This window comes from Anabas testudineus, chromosome 1 (genome assembly GCF_900324465.2).
Source record: "Anabas testudineus chromosome 1, fAnaTes1.2, whole genome shotgun sequence".
In the NCBI taxonomy this organism is placed as follows: domain Eukaryota; kingdom Metazoa; phylum Chordata; class Actinopteri; order Anabantiformes; family Anabantidae; genus Anabas; species Anabas testudineus.
Window position 1 is genome coordinate 15747307 of NC_046610.1, and position 24777 is coordinate 15772083.

The window sequence follows — 24777 nt, forward strand, 5'->3', positions numbered from 1 at the left end:
TAAAATAACTGCAGCAGACATGCAGCGACTGAACTAACTGAAGTAAATTACGCACAACATAGATGGATAGATGGAGCTTATGTTGGCATCTCCGAGATTCAGTGTTAAGTGTTAGGAAACAGTTCTTAATAAAATGCACTCCAGTACAATTATTGTTTATTATCTGTCATTAGCCTGCAGCACTTTTGCCAGCTAATGTTAATGCTGGAGACCCCGACATCTTTCGCTCACTGGCAGATTGTTTGTGGAAGTCTGTGTTTATTCACACTAATCAGCCAATGTACTACTTGTACAAATGCTAGCTGTAAGTTAGGAGGCGTCAGACACAGATACAGAGTCTGGACAATGTTTGCATTCAGCACTGAACTTAGAATTCAGCACAAACTCTATTTCTTTTTGCTATTTCCCATCCAATATCACTGCTCCCCTCTATGTTTAAGCACAGAGAAATAGTATTTTTAAATATTTTAATTTGACCACAGTTTGTAAAACTACTTAGTGGTTAAAGCTACTAGTAAACTAGGGCCACGAATTCTTGCAGGAATAGAAATGAGCAACAAACTTAATGAAGATTTGCTTGAGCTTCACCCCCACGCTGTGCTAAATAACATAAAGAACTACTGTAGTATATACTGTTAGAGGCTTTTACCTTGTGCAACAAAAATCCTGCATTCACTTTATACTTTCACACTAATGTATGTGTCTAAATTTTGGAGACGGTTATTATCCCTGAAATACACATGAACTAGAAAATAATGGCTTTTCTGTTGTACTGAACATATTAAATAGGATGTAAACACACTTAGCTTTTCTTAGAAGTGACACTTACAAAGCTGTTAATGGAGCACAGAGACTGCATGCGAGTTTGATGGCTGTCTCTATTTTTGTTTACTCTTTGCAAAGCAGCAAATACACCTTCCTCCCCCCACACATAATCCCTCAGCCCCACAATTGTTTTACTTCCTTTTCATATCTGGTATTTAGTTAGATAAGGAGACTTGTATTCCACTGTGTACACACACACACACACACACACACACAATCAATAATCTTGATCATCATCTCTGATGATGCGTTATTATGTTGCATTTAAGGCCCTGGCTTTAATGAGGGTTAATATTATCTTCTGATTAGACAATACAGAGAAACAGGAAAGTACACGCGCACGCACACACACACACACACACACACACAATGCACACTGAAATCAGTTTCATTTAAATGGACATAATGGGCACAGCAGGACAAGCATGTGTGGTGCAGGGTTAGCTTTGCATGATGTGCAGTCATGCAGTCTGATGCTGTGAGATTATGTAGAATTACAAATAGATTGAAACCGGTACAACATATACAGAAATACACACAATGTGTTAGTGTGAATGGGAAGTCTCTCATCCCACAGAGGAAGTGGTATTAACAGCACAGGTCTTTTTCTATTTTACGCTCCAATCAAGTGTCTACCAATTTGCATCTCCCACTAACACTAACACTACATCTGTGGAGATGTAGAACGGGCAGGGAGGGGAAGCAAGCAAGGAAGGAGAGACAAGTGAGAAGAATTGGGAGAAAAGAGTGAAACAAAATAAAGTAGAAACAATGAGAAACTAGTAAATGAGGAGAATATCTGAAGAGGAAAGAGAGGAACCCATGACTGAGGTGAGGGAGGAAGAATTTGAAGTAGGAAAAGGCTGGCTAAAGAATACAGATGGAGGAGGTGGCACTGCTGGGAGAGGAAGAACGGGTGATAACAGGAATTTTGAAAAGTTGATTGGGTGAGTGTTGGCATGATAGAGACCCACTACCCCAACGCAGATGTATTTTTTGTGCATGACACCTTTACATCTTCTTCCCTTTTAAATTGTGTTTTTGTTTGTGTAGGTTTCAACCAGCTGGCCTGGTGGAGAGGATTCAAGCTATAGCCCAGAATGTCTCCAACATGGCCATCAGAGTGGAGCAGATATTGCAAAACAGCATGATGCAAGGGAGAGGTACAGTATGAATAACATTTAACCTCTTTATAATGTATGATATAATAATAATATAATATAATATAACATTTGACAAAAGAAGTGAGTGGTATGAATGTGGTGCTAAGAGGTATACTGGTTGTAATTTCCCATATGGTGTGACATATATGTATTAATTACTCACTCTCCCTGTTAACTTTAACACAGGTAAGATTTGCTGGACCCAGTAAATGGACAGTTACTGTGGAGGTGACAGATGCTGAAAACTGAATTTTGTTTTGCACTGGTTTAGATTGAGTGATTATCAAAAACGCTAGTGTTTGTAGTGCACACTTTATATGAATTAAGCTTTTATATTGTTTTTTCTATGCATGGATATATGTCTAAAGCTCTGTCATGCCCACCTAATGTTATCAGAAATTGTTGAACTACGACAAACAGTAGCTTTCTCGTAACTCTCTGAGCATTACCTAATGTCTAGTTAGCTACTTGTATATGCCCATTAGATAGTTATGAGAGACACCACCTAACACCATTCTCCTAGTTCCCCAGTTTCTGATTGACGTTAAGTAGGTATAACTTTCAGACACATAATTACAAGCCCTAAACACAAAAAGCTACAGTATGAGTCACATAACTGACACTCAAATCATTCTGCCCCCCTCCTGCAGCATTAGTTGCATTACACTCATTTGGCAGATGCTTTGAGTCAATGTGACTTCCATTTGATTAACAGCCAAGTCCCCACATGGCATACAGCCTGTACCAGTGACCACATATATGGTGTTACAGAGGCGTAATAGAGCCATACAATCGACAGTATGTAATACACAGCACGATTCTGCATTACTCATTCAAGAAAAAAATTATTTAAATAAGAAATTAGTGGTACAAGCACTACAGCAGAATGTTGCACTGCAATGCTTACTACTACTTAAATAGTAAGTGCAATTAGGACAAATTAATGCTTTGTAGCTGCTGTTATAATAGAGGAGAATACAAAATATAATGAGAGGCACACACATGCAGAGTAACAGAGGCAGTAACAGTCGCACACACATCTGTGTAATTGAGGATGTCTTGCTGATTTTCACACTGAAGCAAATTGCTTAGGACAACCTGCCAAAATACACAGACAGTCACAGTTTGACAGTCTTTCACACAGAAAACATGAAACCATAAAGAACCATAACAAAACAATGTGTTATCATATAAGTTAAAAATAAGTCACATCAACTGACAACTGAATGCATCAAGATCTGAGAGTTGTGAGAGTTTTGTTTGGTTAAAACCAGGAAGCATTTATAGCACACTGGTTTTCTTAATACCCCCTTTTTTAGAAATATAAGGTAATAAAGTACATAAATAAGAAATAGTGGGGAAGCATAGTGGCCACCATGGTCATCTCTGTATACTGTATCATACCATTGTTTTATTGCTTCCATCCAACACTGTTTTTCCTGTTGTTTTGCACATTTTTTAATCAAAAGCTAAATAATACCGAGCCTGTGAAAGTGCACAAACTCACACACTTAGACACACACATAATAACCACCATTCTTTCCCCCTTTCTCCATTTTTTTCTCTTGAGGGTAATTGCCCAACTCTTTACATGAGAATAAATGAGTATTACATCTCCTTTTGTCTTTCCCCACTGCATCTGCAGAGACAACAGCACATGCCAAAATGAAAACATTGCTGCTTTCTCTAATCACAGATGAATTGAAACAGTGCCGGCAGACTTTATTATCATACGGCTCAGTGGTGGTTTATTTATCTCGTGGTCAGGCATGTGCGAGAGGGGAATGACAGGGGAAAGAGAGAGACAGAGGACGTGATTAGAATTTCCTTTCCCTCAAGCACTGACAAAGCTTTTATGTCCTGTCTTGCAGGGACGACAGTCAAGTTTTTATCTAGTTACTTGACCACATTTCCAATTGTTGCTACAGTGGCTGCTATTGTAATCATATTTGCAGCCAGTGGGGTTTTTTTTTTTTTCTTTCAGTCGATGGAAGGAAGCCCTAGGGAAGACTTATGTGGAGAAATGTCTCTTTTTCATTAGGCAAATGGAAACAGACGGAATCTACAGAGAAGGCAAATTTGTTGGTCTAGAGAGAAAAAGAAGGAGAGAGAATGGTTTAAAAGACAGATCAACAATGAGAAATGCTTTCGTTCATTCATGGAGAAGATTATTTCAGTCCTCTCTTCGATCCCTCTGTCTCTCTTCCCTTCTTTTTTCTCACATCACTAGCACAGAGGCAGTTAACTAAGTCAGTGGAGCAATTAATGCAGTGAGTTTAGGCTAAGTGATCAGACGTGCATGCTAGCGTAACCCTGGGATGGTTGGCAGCAGTGGGAGACAGGGCCAGTGAATAGTGTGCACTGCAGTAGAGAAGCTGTAGTCTGATGTTGCAAAGGGGGAGCCTCCTTGATTTTATAGGCTTCGACAGAACATATGCATACAATGGAAACAACGTTGTTGAGGGCAAAATGTAATAGTGCCATAAAATGTCCACAGGTGAGTAGAGAAAGGCTGTATGCAAATGTTGTTGGAACCTAGCTGTTCTGAGGGGGGAGCCTGAGGATCAAGTTCATGTCTGCAGTGATCTAGTGAAAGTAAATTGATTAAAGCGTGAATTTTAAAGAGGCTTTGACATCGTCCATATGCTGCTAAATGAGCTGATAGATAATATTACACTAGCTGATTGCTGTGAATCATTATCCTTACTGGAGAATTGTTGTGGAAATTTTCTCTGCTCTGGTGAGTAAGGAAATGGAGACTTCTGCCGGCCGACAAGGTTTATTCTTTGCAAAGAAGGTCAATCAAACACACTAAATGGTTAGAACGAAGAAAGACCCCGGACAAAGGAAAATCAGGGCTTTTATACCTGGGGAACACCCCCCAGGTAGGTTTCACAACCTTTTGTCATTTGTAAGTGTTGTCACTATCTTTCTGGGATGTGGGTTTGAAGGAGTTTCCCGTAGGATCTTACACCCAGGTGATAGTTCCTGAGAGACCCAGACGGCTTGATCAAAAGACAACATTTGTTTCATACTTTGGTGAGAAAACAGAAGGTTGTGTTTGAGGAAGTTAGATATCAGGAGATGCAAAGAGCTTAAATTTCCATTACAATTCCTCCCTTTTGATTATTCATTAATCATTAGATAAAAATAAAATAAAATAAAATAAAATAAAATAAAATAAAATAAAATAAAATAAAATAAAATAAAATAAATAAAAATAAAATAATAATATGAGTCGTTAACCATTAGACAATGACGGAATAAAAAATAAATAATAATAATAATAAAAAAAAATAGTAGTAGAAATAAGATAATACAAAGCAAAGATGCTTGGCCGTTAGTCAACAATAACAGAAAAGAGAAGAAAGAAGAAAAAAAAAAAAAAAAAAAAAAGTAAAAATAGAAAAATAGTCACAACTGAGATGATAACAACAACAACAGAAAAAAAACTTATAATAAATAAAATAATATGAGTTGAAAAAAAAAAAAGAATTTCTATTACCATTAGACAATGATGGAAAAAAAACGGAACAGAAAAGAAGAGTAGTAGAAATAAAATACAAAGCAAAGATACTTGATCAGCAGTAACAGAAAAAACAAAAAACAAAACAAAAACAAAAACAAAAACAAAACAAAAACAAAAACAAAAAAGATTAAAATTATGTAAAATAAAAGAAATAATAAAAAGAAAAATAATAATAATCACAACTGAATTATCTAACACATTAATTTCCCTGGATTTTAAAATGTATCATCATGGCAGTTGTTTAAGAGAAAATGGAAAAGAGGGATTGTTTACAGAATGTCATCATCAGAGTCCGAATCTGAGCTGAAGTAATGATATGGATCAAGAATGTGAAACAAAGCTGAATTTTGGTCGGCATCATTAGTGTTTGCATTGTGTCCTCTTGTCAGAATGACAGTTTTGGCAGGTGTGTAGGTGTAGGTGTCAGTAGAAAGTCAGTGGTGCATTGTGTAGTTCTGTGGAGATGTTTTGGGTTCTCAGTCCTGCACTTCCGGTTGGTGTATGTTGAATGTACAGATTGGTTCCTCGTGTCCTCTCTTCTTGTGCTTTGCCATCCTCGCTCTGTCCTTCCTCGCGTTGTCGGTCCTCGCGTTGACGGTTCGCCTGTTGCCGGTTCTCCCGTTGCCGGTTCTCCCGTTGCCGGTTCTGACGTTGACGTTCTCCCGTTGATGTTCTGACGTTGACGTTCTCCCGTTGGCGGTTCTCCTGTTGGTGTTCCTCCCATTGTCGGTCCTCTCGTTGTCAGCTGAGTTCCTCTGTTGGCTCAGCTCACGTTGACAGCTGAGTTCTGCAGGCAGCGTGTATCCATGTAGATCTCTCTGCGATCTTCATAGCAGTGTGTGTTGTCAGGAGCACCTGGAATGGGCCTCGCCAGCATTTGGAGTGTCAGCCTTTTCTTCTGAGGTCCTTTGTCACCACCCAGTTCCCTGGTTGGAGGTCATGGAGTGATGTGGAAGCTGGTGGTGGAAGGGCTGACTTCATCTGTTGAGAGACTGTGTTGTGTGTAGCACAAAACCATGCATGATTGACAGAACTTCTGAGCCTGAACTGAGCCTGAACTAAAAAGCCTTTGGTGAACCAGTGTTGAGTTATGGCGTCCAATATTCCCCCCTTTTGACACATGGTTTAGCCCATGTGTCAGTTTTGTAAAGTGAGGAAAGAAATTGTTAGACAGGTCATGTTTGTTATCAGGTTCCCACCACACTGCCTCTGTCTGTGTGGCACCACAGCGATTCCACAACAGATTCTCTTGTTGTGTGGCAAAGGACTGTATTGCTGTAAGAGAGGTGGGTAAAGAGATTGGGGTTGAAATAAATACAGGATTGAAGATGAAAGGTTGGAGAGCAGTTCTTTGCAGTGGCATCAGCTTTTGCATTTCCTAGAGAGAAAGAGTCTGAGTTGTTAGAGTGAGCCAGGCATTTACAAACAGCAATCGATTTTGGGCGTAGCACGGCATCTAACAGAGCCACAACCTTGTCATGGTGGTTAGTGGGTGTTCCATCAGATTTCAGTAACTGTCTGTGTTTACATAAAGTGCCGAAATCATATACGACACCAAATGCATATGTAGATTCAGTGTAGATGGTTGATCTTTGTTGCTAGCTAGTCTGTCAATGTTATCAGTTCTGCAGCTTGTGCAGAATAGTAAATCTGAGACAAGAGTCTCATGGTTAGTGACAACAGCAAATCCAACTCTGTTGTGATCTGTTTGTGGTCACGCGAGGTAGAGTCATCTGCAAAAAGAAAGTCAGGGTTAGTTAGGGGTGTGTTTTGCAGATCTGGCCTTGGGGAGGAAACCTGTTGGAAGACAGCAACACAATTATGTTCTTGTTCATTATCTAGAATGGGGAAAAGGTTGGTAGGATTTTGGAAGATTCTGAATTGCATCTGCTCTTTTTGGTGAAAGAGTTTTCCCTGCAGAAGTGATGACATGACCTAGGAAAACAACTTTTCCCTGGACAAATTGAACTTTTAGACAAGCTGGCTTTGTGACCCTTTTTAGCCAGATGCTTCAGGAGTTTGACTGTTTGCTTCACACTGCTCTTTCGTTGGATTGCATATTATGAGGTCATCAATATATATTTTACTGACAGCCCACAGTGTCTTGGGGACTTCCTATAGGGTTGTAATAGTTAGGTTAGTTTGTAGTTAGTTAGGTAAGTTGTTATTCATGCAAAAGGAAAAAGATTAAGAAGAAAAAAAAATAAAATGTTAGAAGCGCTTTTTTGGTACCAGCTGGATTGTTGTTGTTGAGTGTGCACAAAATATGTCAAACTTTTAATATATCACTGCAATTTTGGTGAAAATAAAATCGATTAATCCGCTGTTCTGATGTGTGAATACATGTTCGTCAGAGCTTTCCCTCAACCAACTTTCTCATATGGCTCATCAGGTCCTGGTGGCACATGAGAGGTGCAACGCACATCCTCTGGTGCCATGAAGTCTGTTGCAGCCGTTGAAGCTAGTGTCCTTGTTTCTGTAAAGAACTCAGAAGAGATCGTTGTTGTTTGCAACTTCCATTGATATGTATGTGTCAGGTCTGGGGTATGGTGAACAAAGGAGTGTGAACAATTTGGTTCCAGATCAGATAGCCTGTGGACTTTGACACTGTCTGGGGTTGAGATCAAACAGAGGCCTAATTTGCACATCAGGTCTTTGTCCTTCTTACTTCAGAGAGTAGGAAGGCATGTTTAAAATTTGTAAAGATTTATCCACACCTTTGAGTGGAAGGGGGATGTTCTCTCTAACTGTTTGCCCTGATGAATCAACAGAGTACATATATTTTACACTTAATGTGGGCAGATGTATACTGAATATATGTTAGAGTAATAACAGTTGTTTGAGATCTCAGTGGATTGTGTATTCTTGTGTTCAGTATGTGTGTGTGGGTGCAGTACCGTCCTTTTGTCTCATGAGTTGGTTTGGCTTGTCAGCAGGAATCCATTCCTCTCCGACAACCCTCATCCTCTGTCAATCCGACTTGTCTTCCGGTGCTGCTGTGGTATACCTGTGACAATCACGTTTCCAATGTCCATGTTGGCCACAGAGGTGACAAATATCATTTGAGGGTTTTATTCTCCAGTTCTTGTGGTGACTGCGATTATTCCTTCTACGATCATAGCTTGATTGTCTCTGTTCTCTGACTGTGTTATACATGGTTATTGCTGCCAAATGAAGCTCCTTCTGGTTTGTCTCTTCTTTTATCTTTTTCCTTGTGAGTGTTTGGTTATAGGCATGTATGGCATGTCTACGAAGCTCAGACAGGCGTGCGTCATTCCATCCAATGCAGGAACTCTTAACAGCTGAGGAAATGTCTGGTTGTAGTCCATTTAAAAAGTAATTGCAGAGATGAATTTCCCACACATCTGGAGTGTTGCCTACCTCTTCAGGCAGTTGAAGGCCGCTGTTGGTGTTGAATACTTCTGTCAGGCGAGTGAGAAATTCATCAGGATTTTCGTCATCCTTTTGTTTGCAGGCCGTGATTTTTTCCATGTTAACTTTTACAGGAAAGGCATGAGTGAATGCATCACAAAGATGACGGACAGCATCTCTGTATTGGGCATTAGATTCATCCTCCCAGGTGATGTGTTTGCATCGGACGTCAATATATGGGAATTTGCGAGATATTTTTTGCCAGTCAGTGGGTTTCATCTTGGTGATCAAGAGTCTCTTTAGTTCATTCATTGTGGGTTTAAATTCTTGACAAAATGTGAGGAGTTGTTCAGTAAATATTTTTCCTGATGTTGTGGGGTTGGGTAGATGTTGTGAGGCTGCTGTGATGTCAGCAGAAGTCCATGGACGAAAAACTAAAGTTGCGCCTTCTGGTCCAGATACTTCAACCATGGGCATGTTGAAGGCTGCATTTTGGTTGGGATGGCGCAGTCTATGTGCAATTGGAGAAGATGTGGTCGTCGAGTTTTGTGGTGGACCAGGTATTTCAGGATGAGCTGCTTCAGAATCTGTACTTTGTTGTGGTGTAGTGGAATCTCTTTCTTGTCTTCTGAGTGTTGTGGGGTTGTATGGTGGTGGAGCTGAAGAAGGAAGGGTTGGGTTGCCGTCGAGGTCTGGATCCAGCTTCAAAGCCGACAACTCTGGAAACAAAGAAGAGGAGATCTGCGAGTCTGGTGTTCTTTGTGTATTTAAATTCTGCTTTACTTGAGTTTCAGTTTTTTCTTGTGAAAAGGGTAGTTGTTTCTGCATTGTTTTCCTATTCCGGGTCTCTGCTTCCCCTTTCCACATCTGAAAACATTCTTTTTGCATTTCCATTATTTCTAATTTTTTAACAGCAATATTCTTTTTTCTTCTCATTTGTTGCTCTTTTCCTTTTAGTTTTTCTTCTAATTGTGCTATGTTTTTGAGACTGAGGGATCCCCCTATTGGAAATCCAAACTCAGCTGTCCAGACATTTAAAAATTTTAAGCTTTTATCCCCATATTTCTTTCTCATAACATCCACAATCGGTCCCTCCGGAGACTCACGCTCCCCGGAAAACGTACTCCCCATCTCAAATGTGGAGGCCACGCGCGACAGCTACGATACAGACGTCTCTATAAAGACCACTCTGTTAGGCACAAGTGATAAAAGCCGGTATTTCGTTTAAGGAACAAATGCTAAGACCCTTATTTTCGTTATTTTGTTTGCTTGCCTTGTTTGCTTTAGATAAAAGCGTCTGCTAAATGAGTAAATGTAAGAAAAAACAGCTATTTAAATCTTCTATATCGTTTTATGGTACAACTAAACCGATAGAACTCGCTTTGGATAAAAGCGTCTACTAAATCAATAAATGTAAAATGTGAAAAAACAGCTATTAAACCTTCTATATTGTTTTATGGTACAAGTAATCTCTTGAAACAGATAAAAGTCACTTTGGGTAAAAGCGTATCGCAGATATTATAGCGATACAAAGTTGTGGCATGTGATGAAATGCCCGTCTCCAAATTGACTAAATGTAAATGTAAATGTAGAACCTTATATTTCGTTTAAGGAACAAATAATAAGACCTGTTATTTCGTTTAATGGTACAAATAATAAAACCGACTCAATTATGGATAATAAGAGAAAGGAAATATTACATCAATTTAACCCCAAATTTAAAAATTTAAAAGTCAATATTTCAGTGCTCACCAGATGAATTTCGCTAAATTGCGTTCTTGGAATCCCAGCGGCAACGATCTGGGGCGACTGCGGTCAGTCCTCCCTTCTCAGAAGGGTTTGAGGTTTGGAGGCTGGAAAACCTTTCTTCCAGGATGGCCTGTCGCTGTCCGCGTTCCGTCCCAGACGGCTGCTCGTGGGATCCCACTTCTGACACCAAACTGTTGTGGAAATTTTCTCTGCTCTGGTGAGTAAGGAAATGGAGACTTCTGCCGGCCGACAAGGTTTATTCTTTGCAAAGAAGGTCAATCAAACACACTAAATGGTTAGAACGAAGAAAGACCCCGGACAAAGGAAAATCAGGGCTTTTATACCTGGGGAACACCCCCCAGGTAGGTTTCACAACCTTTTGTCATTTGTAAGTGTTGTCACTATCTTTCTGGGATGTGGGTTTGAAGGAGTTTCCCGTAGGATCTTACACCCAGGTGATAGTTCCTGAGAGACCCAGACGGCTTGATCAAAAGACAACATTTGTTTCATACTTTGGTGAGAAAACAGAAGGTTGTGTTTGAGGAAGTTAGATATCAGGAGATGCAAAGAGCTTAAATTTCCATTACAATTATACATTTACATTAAAGGCAACTGCTTTATCTAAGCTGAGCCAGTGAGCCTATAGACTAATGATGTGACAGTGATTGTGGGTAGATCAGACGAATGAAACTTGTATTTCACTTACTTATATCAATTGATTATTTAGCTTGTTTTTTTTTTTTTTTCTAATGTGAGTGGATTCTAGCTTATCACAGACTCCCTTGTAGAAAGTGTCCATCCTTTTTATTATTGAAAGTAAAAATACATTCTCTGTCTTTCCAGCAGTGAGAGAGGGGACATCGAGCCAATGTGAGGTACCAAGAGACCCACGCTTTCCAGAGTGTCCTGGGAAAGTAGATGTAAGAGATTTACTTTGAATATCATTGTACTTTGTTGTGTTTTTGAGCAATTTGTAGCTTAGTAATAAGAAGATGGAGTAATTCTTCTGTGCACACAGGGTCTCTGTGTAATAACAAGCAAACATTTTAGGTATTTTACCTCCTCTACTTCCTAGGAACACTAAAGTTCTTTCAAATTATTACTTTTTGTTATATATATATATATATATATATATATATATATATATATATATATATATATATATAAGTTATAGTTATTGTTTAGCATTTGTGTTAAATCATATATGTTACTATTAGCTAGATGGCAAAATACCCAGGATTGTTTTTTCACATGTGATATGATTTTGAGTTGTGTGTCATGCATATTTCTCTTTGTAAATCCCCCAGTGGATGCGTGCACGCTGGACATCAGACCCTTGCTATGCCTTCTATGGCGTCGATGGGTCAGACTGCTCATTTCTCATCTACCTGAGCGAGGTGGAGTGGTTCTGCCCCCCTCTGACCTGGAGGAACCACAGCAGCCCTCCCACACAACATGCAGAGCTGGCAAAGCCTCCCAGGAGACAGGTGAGGGACAAAAAAACACTAACACAAAAAAAAAAGACTAAGCAAAAAAGTTACTGTAGACAAGACACACTGTACATGCTAGAGATGGTTTCATACTGTGTCTGACTAATTGAAATAACACTGATGCTACAACAGTTTGTTCAAGTTACCAAATGTCCTTCGCTTTTTTAGCCTAATAAAATATGTATTCATATGATATGAATGAAAGTAGATAGAGTGAACCTGAGCCGTAGGATAGCTATCATGACATCTCCAGTGAGCGACATCTACATTCACTCACCATCTCAATTTAACCAACTTAAAGTAACACTTACATGCATCAAGGAAGTTTTAGATAACGTTAGTACTGACTTTACCGTTCAAAAGCTGGACACCAGTTAGAAATGTCCTCACTTTTAATGGAAAAGCATATTTTTGTGTTGATTAAATAATGATAATGAAGTGATCAAATATACAGTTTAGAATTGTTAATTATGTAAATGACCACAGAGGTTGGAAGCCTGGCCTGGTTGACAACTGGCAACTTGGATTTATTGAACTGATTAGATTATGCTCATTCAGTCCTGTGGCCCCGTTCTTGTGAATGCGATATCTGAAGAAGGCTTTGAAGGAATTTCTTCAAAATTGATTGACAACTTTGACTCAGTGATGAACTGATTAAATTTTTACTAAAGGTACTAAAGGTCAAAAGTCAGGTAACCTGATGCTCGTCCAGTTTTTGTTGCGAACATGACGTCTCAGAAACACCTTGAGGGAATTTCTTAAAATTTGGCAAAAAAGTGTCATTTGGGTCAAGGATAAACTGATTAGATTTTGGTGGTCAGAGGCGGCAGAGGCATACAGCTACATGTAATGTGGTATTTCTAGTTTTAATTATGTAGGACTTGCAAAATTACAAAACACAATCGACTGGGGGACGTTGTTGGACGGTGGAAGGAATATTTCGAGGAACTCCTATACCCTGTTGACACACCTTCTATAGAGGAAGCAGAGGCTGAGGACTCAGAGGTTGGTTCATAGACGAATGAGTGCGTCGGCAGCAGCCATGTGGTCGATGTGCAGGTGTGTTGTGGTGAAGAAGGAGCTGAGCTGAAAGCCGTAGCTCTCGATTTACCGCTCTGTCTACATTCCTACTCACACCTATGGTCCAGAGCTGACCATTACAGATAGGGTGAGAAGCTTGGTCACCAGAGAGAAGAACAGAGTAGTCACTGCTCCTCCACATTAAGAGGAACCAGTTTTGTTTTGGGCATCTCTGCTTAGACTGCCACCCCTGCCCCACCCCCGGATAAGTGAAAGAAGATGGATGCATGGATGGACAGATAGAAGGAAATACACCATGTGGTTAACTATTTGTTTAAATGTTAGGTTCAATTGAATTTGAACTTAACACAGGAACACACTACCTGCATTATTTTGATGAAGCTTGTTAAGTAGTGAAATGTGAGATGTTTGGAACCAACACAAAGAAAGTCCAGTAGGCAGTCAGGACATGCTGAAAACTTTCATACAGTGGTGATTTTTTTTTTTTTTTTTTTTTAACCCTTTCATATGTTTTATATGTGATCATCCAGGTCCTAAAACTAGATAATAATCAAGTAAGTTATATAAAGATAAAAAAAAATAAATTACAGTTTGTTTGCTTTAAATTGCCACAATAGCAATTGTGCTACTAGGTCAGATGCTCCTAACATGCTTACTTCAGTTGTGTGGAAATACTGCAAGAGTACATGGAAATAGGGGAACAGGGCAACAGTGCCTGTGGAAATTCATAAAATGCTGTCATTGTAAAAATGGGTGTTAAATAATACAGCTCATCATTCAGAACAACCTTTGCTGCTTTTCACCCTGTCATATCTTCAACAAAGAATGTAGCTACTGTCCCCTTACGCCTAGGTGGTTGTTATTTATGTCATTTGTCATTTGACGCTGTTTTTTTGTTTGTTTGTTTTTTTACAGTCTGTGCTAAAGAAATGTACAGGTTTGTAGTTGGACTCCAGCTAAATGTATAATGTCACAAAGAAGTATCCATCGAACATCATCTTTATCTCATATAAATAAACATGTTACCAACATAAATGTTTGAGAAAAATGAAAACTTAATGTCAGGGACGAAAAGAGAATACAAGCAATTTTGTTTTTAGTCAGCTGCTCAATCTCACAAATTGGACGTTGGAATTTAAATTGGTAAAAAACTAAAATGCCATTAAAAATATTATTCTCAGCCTTCTCTGTCTATTATTTGTTCCAAACTGTGGCCTTTATATTTTCAGTTTTAGACAGCCTCTAATAACAACAAAGACAGAAAACAAACAATTGCAGGAGTAGTTAATAGTCACCGTCAAGTTGTCAATCACACGTCCACAGTACCATTTAAAATAGGGAGAATAGCAGTCCTCTGGCTCAGTAGAGTCTATTCAGTAATGTGATTGCAAGCAGTGTCGCCATTACTACATAATAGTTAACTTTCATCTGACCCTGTTCATTCTCCACTAATTAAAACAGGCCGGATCCCCCTCATCATTATCTTCTAGCCTGTGTTTCTCAACACTGAGTTTGAGGTCATAGAGCAGTTCAAAACTTTACTTTCTTATAGGCAAATGAATACACTCAGTGTCTGTGATTAGACTCTTAAACTGTGTATGTGTTTGCAAATTTGTTAGTCTATCAAGCTGTTGTGGATTAACATACTGTAGAAGCACTTACAGAATGTATTATAATAAAATTGTCTTTTTCTGGTAGAGCATTTCTAAAGGAAACACAAAAAGTATTCATTATTACTTTTACTTTAACTAATATCAGCCTACTTTTGTCACAATTTAAGGAGGGGGACGAGGCAGGAATGAACTTAAACAGGATTTATTAAACACACTACAAAAACCAGGGAAACTAAGGCGGGTGTCACCGACACTACAAAAACATGCAGAAACACGAAAACAAAGTCACAACTTAGGGATCAAAGGATGAAACAAAAACCACTGCACAAGGGCAGGAAAACACTCACGGGGAAAAAACAAGTAACACAGTCCAGAGTTCAGAGGGGGAACAAAGTCCAGGGAATCCAGGGGGGAAGCAGACAGGTCTGAGGAGGACAGGCAGGAACAGGCAGGTATTGTAGGCACGGGAAACGGGTTGGGAGCGACGCTGAAGACAGGTTGGGAACGACGACGAACTGACAGAGGGGAAAAGGACTGAGGAGAGTTTTGTAGGGGAAAGTGGGCACAGGTGAGTCCAATGTTCAGCTGATTGCTGTGAGCAGAGGGAGAGAATGGGCTGGTGGGCGGAGTCCAGAGGGAGAGTGAGGTGGAGCAGTGAGGGAAATCCTCAGCTTGGCCTGATGCCAGGCCGAAACGGTGACAGAACCCCCTCCCCAAGGGCCGGATCCCAGACGGCCCAAGAGGGAACCAGGAAGGCGAGCACACCAAGACGGGCGGGAGGAGGGGGCCCGGAGGAGGGACCAGGCGCAGCAGACCAGGAGGCCCTCCGGCGGACGGCCGGGAGGCGGCAGACAGACCAGCAGGACCTCCGGCGGACGGCCGGGAGGCGGCAGACAGACCAGCAGGACCTCCGGCGGACGGCCGGGAGGCGGCAGACAGACCAGCAGGACCTCCGGCGGACGGCCGGGAGGCGGCAGACAGACCAGCAGGACCTCCGGCGGACGGCCGGGAGGCGGCAGACAGACCAGCAGGACCTCCGGCGGACGGCCGGGAGGCGGCAGACAGACCAGCAGGACCTCCGGCGGACGGCCGGGAGGCGGCAGACAGACCAGCAGGACCTCCGGCGGACGGCCGGGAGGCGGCGAACAGGACTGAAGAGGCGACGAACCAGAAAGCCGGGCCTCGGGTGGACGACCGGGAGGCGGCAGGAGAGACGGAGAACAGGACCGGAGAGCCCCGGGCGGACGGCCCGGAGGCGGCAGGAGAGACGGAGAACAGGACCGGAGAGCCCCGGGCGGACGGCCCGGAGGCGGCAGGAGAGACGGAGAACAGGACCGGAGAGCCCCGGGCGGACGGCCCGGAGGCGGCAGGAGGGCCGGCGAGCAGGACCGAAGAGCTACAGGACCGCCAAGCTGAGGCCGGGAGAGCCGGCTGCGGAGCTGAGGCCGGGAGAGCCGGCTGCGGAGCTGAGGCCGGGAGAGCCGGCTGCGGAGCTGAGGCCGGGAGAGCCGGCTGCGGAGCTGAGGCCGGGAGAGCCGGCTGCGGAGCTGAGGCCGGGAGAGCCGGCTGCGCAGCGGACGCCTGGAGAGCCGGCTGCGCAGCGGACGCCTGGAGAGCCGGCTGCCAGGAGCGGACGCCTGGAGTGCAGGGAGCGGACGCCTGGAGTGCCGGCTGAGGAGCGGACGCCTGGAGTGCCGGCTGAGGAGCGGACGCCTGGAGTGCCGGCTGAGGAGCGCCGGGCGGATGCTCCGGCGGCGGCGTCTGGAGTGCCGGCTGAGGAGCGCCGGGCGGATGCTCCGGCGGCGGCGTCTGGAGTGCCGGCTGAGGAGCGCCGGGCGGATGCTCCGGCGGCATGAACGGGACAGGCTGGAGAGACGGCATCGACGACCTCTGCATCGACCCGCCTGGAGACAGGACAGACTGGGGAGACAAAACAGACAGGAGAGACGACGACCTCTGCGTCGACCCGCCTGGAGACTGAGGAGACGGCGACGACGACCTCTGCGTCGACCCGCCTGGAGACTGAGGAGACGGCGACGACGACCTCTGCGTTGACCCGCCTGGAGACTGAGGAGACGGCGACCTCTGCGTCGACCCTCCTGGAGACTGAGGAGACGGCGACGACGACCTCTGCGTCGACCCGCCTGGAGACTGAGGAGACGGCGACGACGACCTCTGCGTCGACCCGCCTGGAGACGGCGACGACGACCTCTGCGTCGACCCGCCTGGAGACTGAGGAGACGGCGACGACGACCTCTGCGTCGACCCGCCTGGAGACTGAGGAGACGGCGACGACGACCTCTGCGTCGACCCGCCTGGAGACTGAGGAGACGGCGACGACGACCTCTGCGTCCACCCGCCTGGAGACTGAGGAGACGGCGACGACGACCTCTGCGTCGACCCGCCTGGAGACTGAGGAGACGGCGTCGACGACCTCTGCGTCGACCCGCCTGGAGACTGAGGAGACGGCGTCGACGACCTCTGCGCCGACCCGCCTGGAGACAGAACAGGACGGGGAGACAAAACAGGACGGGGAGACAAAACAGGAGCTGTTGTGGTGGTGGAGACCGGTGCTGGAGCTGGTGTGGATGTGGACTGAAGGACTGGAGCTGGTGTGGATGTGGACTGAAGGACTGGAGCTGGTGTGGATGTGGACTGAAGGACTGGAGCTGGTGTGGATGTGGACTGAAGGACTGGAGCTGGTGTGGATGTGGACTGAAGGACTGGAGCTGGTGTGGATGTGGACTGAAGGACTGGAGCTGGTGTGGATGTGGACTGAAGGACTGGAGCTGGTGTGGATGTGGACTGAAGGACTGGAGCTGGTGTGGATGTGGACTGAAGGACTGGAGCTGGTGTGGATGTGGACTGAAGGACTGGAGCTGTTGTGGTGGCGGTGGTGACAGGAACTGCAACTGTTGCTGGAGTAGCTGTTGTGGTGGAGACTGGAACTGTGACTGTTGCTGGAGCAGCTGCGGTGACAGGAACTGTGGCTGTAGCTGGAGCAGCTGCGGAGGCTGTAGCTGAAGCAGCTGCGGAGGCTGTAGCTGAAGCAGCTGCGGAGGCTGTAGCTGAAGCAGCTGCGGAGGCTGGAGCTGAAGCAGCTGCGGAGGCTGTAGCTGAAGCAGGTGCAGCTGCGGAGGCAGGAGCTGAAGCTGAAGCTGGTGCAGCTGCGGAGGCTGGAACTGAAGCTGAAGCTGGTGCAGCTGCTGAGGCTGGAACTGAAGCTGAAGCAGGTGCAGCAGCTGAGGCTGGAACTGAAGCTGGAGCCAGAGCTGAAGCAGGTGCAGCTGCGGAGGCAGGAACTGAAGCTGAAGCAGGTGCAGCTGCGGAGGCAGGAACTGAAGCTGAAGCTGGTGCAGCTGCGGAGGCAGGAACTGAAGCTGAAGCAGGTGCAGCTGCGGAGGCAGGAACTGAAGCTGAAGCAGGTGCAGCTGCGGAGGCAGGAACTGAAGCTGAAGCAGGTGCAGCTGCGGAGGCAGGAGCTGAGGCTGGAACTGAAGCTGGTGCTGAAGCTGGTGCAGCTGCGGAGGCAGGAACTGAAGCTGGAGCTGAAGCAGGTGCAGCTGCGGAGGCAGGAACTGAAGCTGAAGCTGGAGCTGGAGCAGGTGCAGCTGCGGAGGCAGGAGCTGAGGCAGAAGCTGAAGCTGTGATGACCGGAGCAGGAGCTGAAGCCGTGATGATCGTGATGACTGGAGCGGAAGCCGGAGCGGCCGTGATGACTTGAGCGGAAGCCGGAGCGGCCGTGATGACTGGAGAGGAGACTGGAACAGGAGCCGAGGACGATGCAGAGCCGGGGGCCGGTGAAGCTCTCGGTCTCCGACGTGAGCGGCGGCGTTTAGCAGGGCCGTCCTCGGGAGCGCTAACCCGCAGAGCAAGGCGGGTTCCCCAGTATGGCGAGTTCTCGGTTTCGCTGGAGGCCCAGAGGTCCGGTCCTGGGGCCGACTGAGCTTTCAGCTGGGTGTAGATGTCCCGAGCCTCTGCAGGACTCAGGGCAACGGGCGTCAGGGGAGAAGGTGAGGTGTGTGTGTTGAGTGGAGCTGGCTGAGTGGGGAGGTCGTGACTGGGAGGAGGTGAAGCTAATGGAGTAACAGGCCGGCTAACAGCAGGGGAGGCCAGGGAGTCTGGATTGGATTGTTCATGGTGGAAGGATTTCTGGGATTTGAAGGTTTTGAGGTGAGACAGGATAAGGTCCTTGAGTTTTCTGAATTCTGTGTATGACATGAGGAAGTCCTTTTCTGTCAGGGTTTTAACGGCTAATCTGATGATGGTTGTGGTGTGTTCCAGGTTTCCAGGTGTGTTCAGGCATTTGAACAGATAGTCAGCTGCACTGTGCAGGTCCAGGTATTCTGCCCGCAGGGCATCAGAAAAAAGCCCGTAGTGCTCAAAACAAGGGCAGGGGGGAAGTATTATTTGGCCATTTAAGGGATCACGGGGATCCATGGCCGCGGTATGGTCAGTTCGTACTGTCACAATTTAAGGAGGGGGACGAGGCAGGAATGAACTTAAACAGGATTTATTAAACACACTACAAAAACCAGGGAAACTAAGGCGGGTGTCACCGACACTACAAAAACATGCAGAAACACGAAAACAAAGTCACAACTTAGGGATCAAAGGATGAAACAAAAACCACTGCACAAGGGCAGGAAAACACTCACGGGGAAAAAACAAGTAACACAGTCCAGAGTTCAGAGGGGGAACAAAGTCCAGGGAATCCAGGGGGGAAGCAGACAGGTCTGAGGAGGACAGGCAGGAACAGGCAGGTATTGTAGGCACGGGAAACGGGTTGGGAGCGACGCTGAAGACAGGTTGGGAACGACGACGAACTGACAGAGGGGAAAAGGACTGAGGAGAGTTTTGTAGGGGAAAGTGGGCACAGGTGAGTCCAATGTTCAGCTGATTGCTGTGAGCAGAGGGAGAGAATGGGCTGGTGGGCGGAGTCCAGAGGGAGAGTGAGGTGGAGCAGTGAGGGAAATCCTCAGCTTGGCCTGATGCCAGGCCGAAACGGTGACAACTTTAATATTAACCACATTTTCCTTCATATTGGTACCACAATACAGCTAAAGGTGTCCTCTGGCACCATGTCTGTACCGTGATAATGAGGTGCTTTGGATTAAAGTGCTCATCAAATGGAAGTATAATGGTTGGTATTGTTTTAAGTTACAGTAGACATGGCAGCCTGTCCTAATGATGGTGCTAGATGAAAGGAGGATCCCCAGAGTTTACAAGGACCATGCATGTCAGCACTAATTGACATTGTACTCTGTCCAACAGGCTGCTTTCCGCACAGACCTCTCTGTACTGCTGGACCAGGTTGGGACAGGAAAGGAGTCACTCAGCTTCATGAAGCGCCGAATCCGCCGCCTTGCACAGCAGTGGGCAACAGCCGCAAACCGCCTGGATACCAAGTTGGAGCAGCGATGGAGGGACCAAAAGAAGGTAAGAGAGGAAGAGGAGTTTTGTATAATCTAGGGTGCTAGGATAAGAATGAAGTAGGTTTTAGTAACACCCAGATACCTTAATAACCTTTTTGTCACAGCTAAATGCAAAATCTAGCCGAGAAAAGCCTGTCAATAGCACTGAGAAGAAGAGATTAAATGGTTTTAAAGACAATGCACAGCATAAGCAACATTACCACAAAATGCATATTATAGTACAAGACAATACCATCTTGAGTATATAGTAAGTACGTACTCAAAGTGATCTATAAATGCTCTGGAGTAAAGACAGAGGTTCAAGCTCAGCTAAAAGCATTTCGATTGATAGATACTAGATATGGTAAACACTGTTTTTCAGTTGTGGTCAGGCACAAAAATGCATTTGTCAGATGCTTCCTGAAGGTTCTGTTTGAGTGAGAATAGATGGTGAGAGACAAATGTTAGGTTGTCATCTGTTGTTGCTGTCTCAAATCTTCTTCTGTTATTGGTGTGTCTTTATGTATCTTTGAAAGCTGCATGCTGAAAAATATGAATTTATCATGCTATCATACTATCATTTTGGTTGCCCTTAAATCTACTCTATGTAGTACAATTTACTGTACAGAGGTTATTGTTAAAACGACAACATTTTGCTAGTATATATTGCAGGATTATTGTCATTTTAATATCACTGTTATTTGAATTACAGCCTTAGTGTAACAAAAATATGTATTTTAAAATAAGAGGACACTGAAATTTTCATTACTGAATTAATATTCTGCTTGTTTAACTGCATCAACAATTCTTACATGTATGATCACTTCTATGATATGTATGACTCTTTAACATGCAATCTATATCTCAACATTTCAAACATACAGTAGATAAACATGAACATCTTCAAACTGTTCCAGCAGTGCTGATATTCCAACATAGTATTAAAGCAATATTTAAGATGTGAAAACAGACAATTAAAATCCTCCTACTGCAAAGCAGACAGAATTAAGAGACTAGCTGGTGAATACAGTGGGGCATTTAGCAGCCAAATTCTTCCCTTAGGACCTGGTGGAGATCGAACACAGAGCTAAAAGTAAGGGGATATTGGACATTGGATGGAAACAAAAACAAAACGTTCTTTCTGCATCTTTCTGCATCTTTCTGCGGTATTTTATCATAATCGTAGACAATGTTACCACCAGTAGTCCTTCCAGTGGATGAGCCTCTGAATGAAGAATTTGATTCTCCATCTTCTGTTATTCAGTCTTTTTTTAGGCTATTTCAGTGTCATTTCTTCATCTAGCATTCAATTCAAGGAATTATTACTTGCTGCTGATTGGTCCTTTTTTGCTCAGAGTAGTTTTAATATTTGGTGCATTTTTGCTCCATTGACAAAGATTTTTTTAGCAACATCCTGTTCAAGGCCTTAAAAGTAAAGCACTGTTAACAATACAGTAGTACTGCAGTTAAAAATCACAGTAAATCTATACACTTGTACTGCATATAACACCATCATCCAATTGCTGTTGAAAATAATAGTAATGTTACGTTTTAGCATGACAGAAAGAAAGATGTATCAACACATGAAAAAGAAGAAATGAAGGGGAAGAAAGGGGGAAAGAAATGATGAGGATGAATGATTATGACGAGATGCCAGGAATGTGCTACCACCAGAGGGACAAGAGTAAGATGAAAAAAGAAGGACATAAGGAGGATGGATGGTCGTGCAGAAGGATGGTGTAGAATCTTGACTAGGAAAGGATTGATGGAGGGAGAGAGGGGAGTCATGTGGCACAGCTGAGATGGGCTAGAAAGAAACGCTGGAACACCGGGGTGCCTGTAGATGTTGGGGAATTTTATCACAAAATTGGTCAAAAATAAAAAGTAAGACTTTTTTGGAAATGCCAGAAAAGGCAATATGTGATTAAAACTTAGAGAGTCTTAGAAACTTTTTGCTGCATGTAACCTTTAACACCCTCTACAACACATTTAGGCTTGTTGAGTCTCCCTACGTATTAATTTTCTTTTCTTGCTCCAAGTCGACTCATCATCTTTAAGTTGAGAAAATAATGATAAATGAATGAGATAATGTGAGAAGGCAGATCGAGCACACATTCTTCTTCTCACCAAAATGCTTTCTCCCCCCTTTTCTCTTTAAAATAAGTTAACAAGGTTGGAAATAGTACTCTGTCACTGTGATTGATGCTCTCCTTTCTTGTAGTGCACTGAGGAGATTCGTTATCCTCCACCATGGCCCTGTTGCTGCTTGAACATCCCTATAAGCTGTGCGATGTTCTGCTGCTATCTCAAAAGCAGATGTACTGGTGTTTGTAAGAGTTAGCTTTGGCTGTCAAAAGCTGTTTATCACAATAATTAGAAGTGGAAGTAAAAATGCGTTTGTTTGTGTCTGTGTGGGTCTGCGTGGGCGTGTGTGTTTGACTGCCATTCGGATATCACTGCAACAAACACCAAAAGCAGCATCTCATCCATTTCAAACATTCAACCTCAGTCTGTTCCACTCAAATTTACCAATTCTGACTGTTGCCCTCCTCCCTCACAGGCAAGTTCATTTAAACTTTAGTGCTGAGGAGGGGAACATTGTTTGATTTTAATTAACTCTGACCACAGAAAAAACATTGACTGGTGTGAATTGACTCTGGCCCTGGATTTGCCTAACCTTTGCCTTTGACAAAATCCCCACATCCATTAGCAACCTTAGCATTCTGCTTGAGTGTGCAGTCTTTACTATTCCAGTGGCACTTTGTTGATTCAGTTGTCTTTGCTTGTTTGCCTTTTGCTTTGTTGTAAGCAGAATGATGTTTACTCAGAGAAGGAATAAATTAGAGGAGCAGAGAGGCAAGTATGGAAGGGGAAAGGATGCAGAAGGAGAGGAAAATGAGAGAATTGTTTTCAACTGTAGCGGCAGGAAATGGTTAGATAAGTGTGTATATCAGAGTGATTGTAAAGGTAGAAAAAAAGGTAAAGGCTTTTTCACCACAAAAGAGATTTCCCGCAGTCAATTGCATTTGAGAGACAGACATTTTGTTTAATAAGGGAGATTTGCTTTAAATATTCTTGGAAATCTCTCATTTTGTGACTCATCTGCCGATTTCCTCGGTGCAGTGAAGTACAGCAAACACAACCTTTTGCTGCACTTCACTTTCAAAGGAGTTATACAATTAAGAGAACTCAGCTCAGTTTTTTTTTTTTTTTTTTGGTGCCGTTATCATCTTTATTATTATCTTAATTAAAAGCCCTGGTCAAAGCATTCAGCCATTATAATGTAACTGATTGAACATCTTGCATATAACAAATCTTTGTTCTCTTTTTTCCTTCACATCAAAGGATACACATTCAGCTAAGCCATGGCATAAGGGTTTTAAAAGAGACAATAGTACTAACTCAAGGAGACCAATCTTATCCAGTTAACCTGGGACCGTGCATTCACTGCCTGTCTGGTGTTACTTTAAGTGGTTCATGAAGTAGCCGAGTGTATCTGTGTCCACTCGGTGTGCATTGAACATGCACAGTGTGTTTGTCATGCCAAACTCTTAACTTGCATTGTTCCCTTGTCCTGTCTGCCCACTTGAGAGTTAATTGACCTGATGTAGAGCAGACAGTGTACCAATAGGATGTAGGGGAAGGGAGTTAGAAAGCTGGAGCAGGTGGAAGGGTAAGAAAAAGTCAAAATGATGAGGAGGGGGACAAAGCAAGTTGGAGGAATATGACAACAAGGGAAGAAGAACAGACGTGAGGGGAAATAAAGAGGGGGAAAGTAGTCTGTGGAGGCATATGAGGGAGAAGGTAAAATTAAGGGTAGAGTAGTGATGGTTGGCAGTGCCAGCTTGTGTTGCCACCCGTGGCCTTCCATCGGACAGCTGCAACCTTCATAAGGGCCACAGTGCATAAGTGAACAGGGTCACACACACTCCAGCACACGTCCCGATGTCCTGCGCTAACAGATGCTGAGACAAGCATTAGCATTCTTGTGTAGCTGGAATTTTAGTGATGAGTGGTCTGTCACATGCACTCACCAAGGGCTTCTCAAGGATTTTACTTAGACATGCATTCATGTTACATAAAACACGCCTAACATCAGCATATGAAAGACAAAAGATTTCTTTCCACAGCTTATCCCAGTTATATAATATTCAGAACAGGGAAATTTTTTTTAAGAAAAGGACCTTGATTTAAAAAGGCTGCATTCTGCAAAAAAAAAAAGGCCAGACTTGGTATAGTGGATGTTTCACTCAAGCTTTTTGTTTTACTTTAAACCCATCATCAGGAGTAGCAACTGGTGTTAAATAATACCTGCCGTGCCAGGTGATTGCTCAGGTGCATCGATCAGACTGATGAAAATGGAAGCCTGAGAGAAAACTGGCACCATGCCGCTGTTTTTGGAGAAAGTTTACTCTTATATGTGCTGAACATTAGTGGAACACCTTGATTTGTGGTATAAAATTTTCATGGGAGAGCTGGTGCATGAACACGTGTAGGCAGGCTGCTGTAAAGGCGAGGGAGCGATTTGAGTGCGAGTGTGCAGTTATCGTATTTCTCTGTCTATCTTAGTAGGTTTGGCAG

At 43.7% G+C, this 24777-nt stretch overlaps 1 protein-coding gene across 1 annotated transcript in view; it reads left to right on the plus strand.

The window, feature by feature from the left end:
* LOC113162216 (alpha-1,6-mannosylglycoprotein 6-beta-N-acetylglucosaminyltransferase B-like) overlaps positions 1–24777 on the plus strand; it is a 104770-nt gene that overhangs the window by 38479 nt on the left and 41514 nt on the right. The window contains exons 4-7 of the mRNA XM_026360249.1: positions 1879–1988; positions 11482–11558; positions 11946–12125; positions 20057–20221. Coding sequence (XP_026216034.1) covers positions 1879–1988; positions 11482–11558; positions 11946–12125; positions 20057–20221 — 532 coding nt within the window. The remainder of the gene's footprint in view (positions 1–1878; positions 1989–11481; positions 11559–11945; positions 12126–20056; positions 20222–24777) is intronic.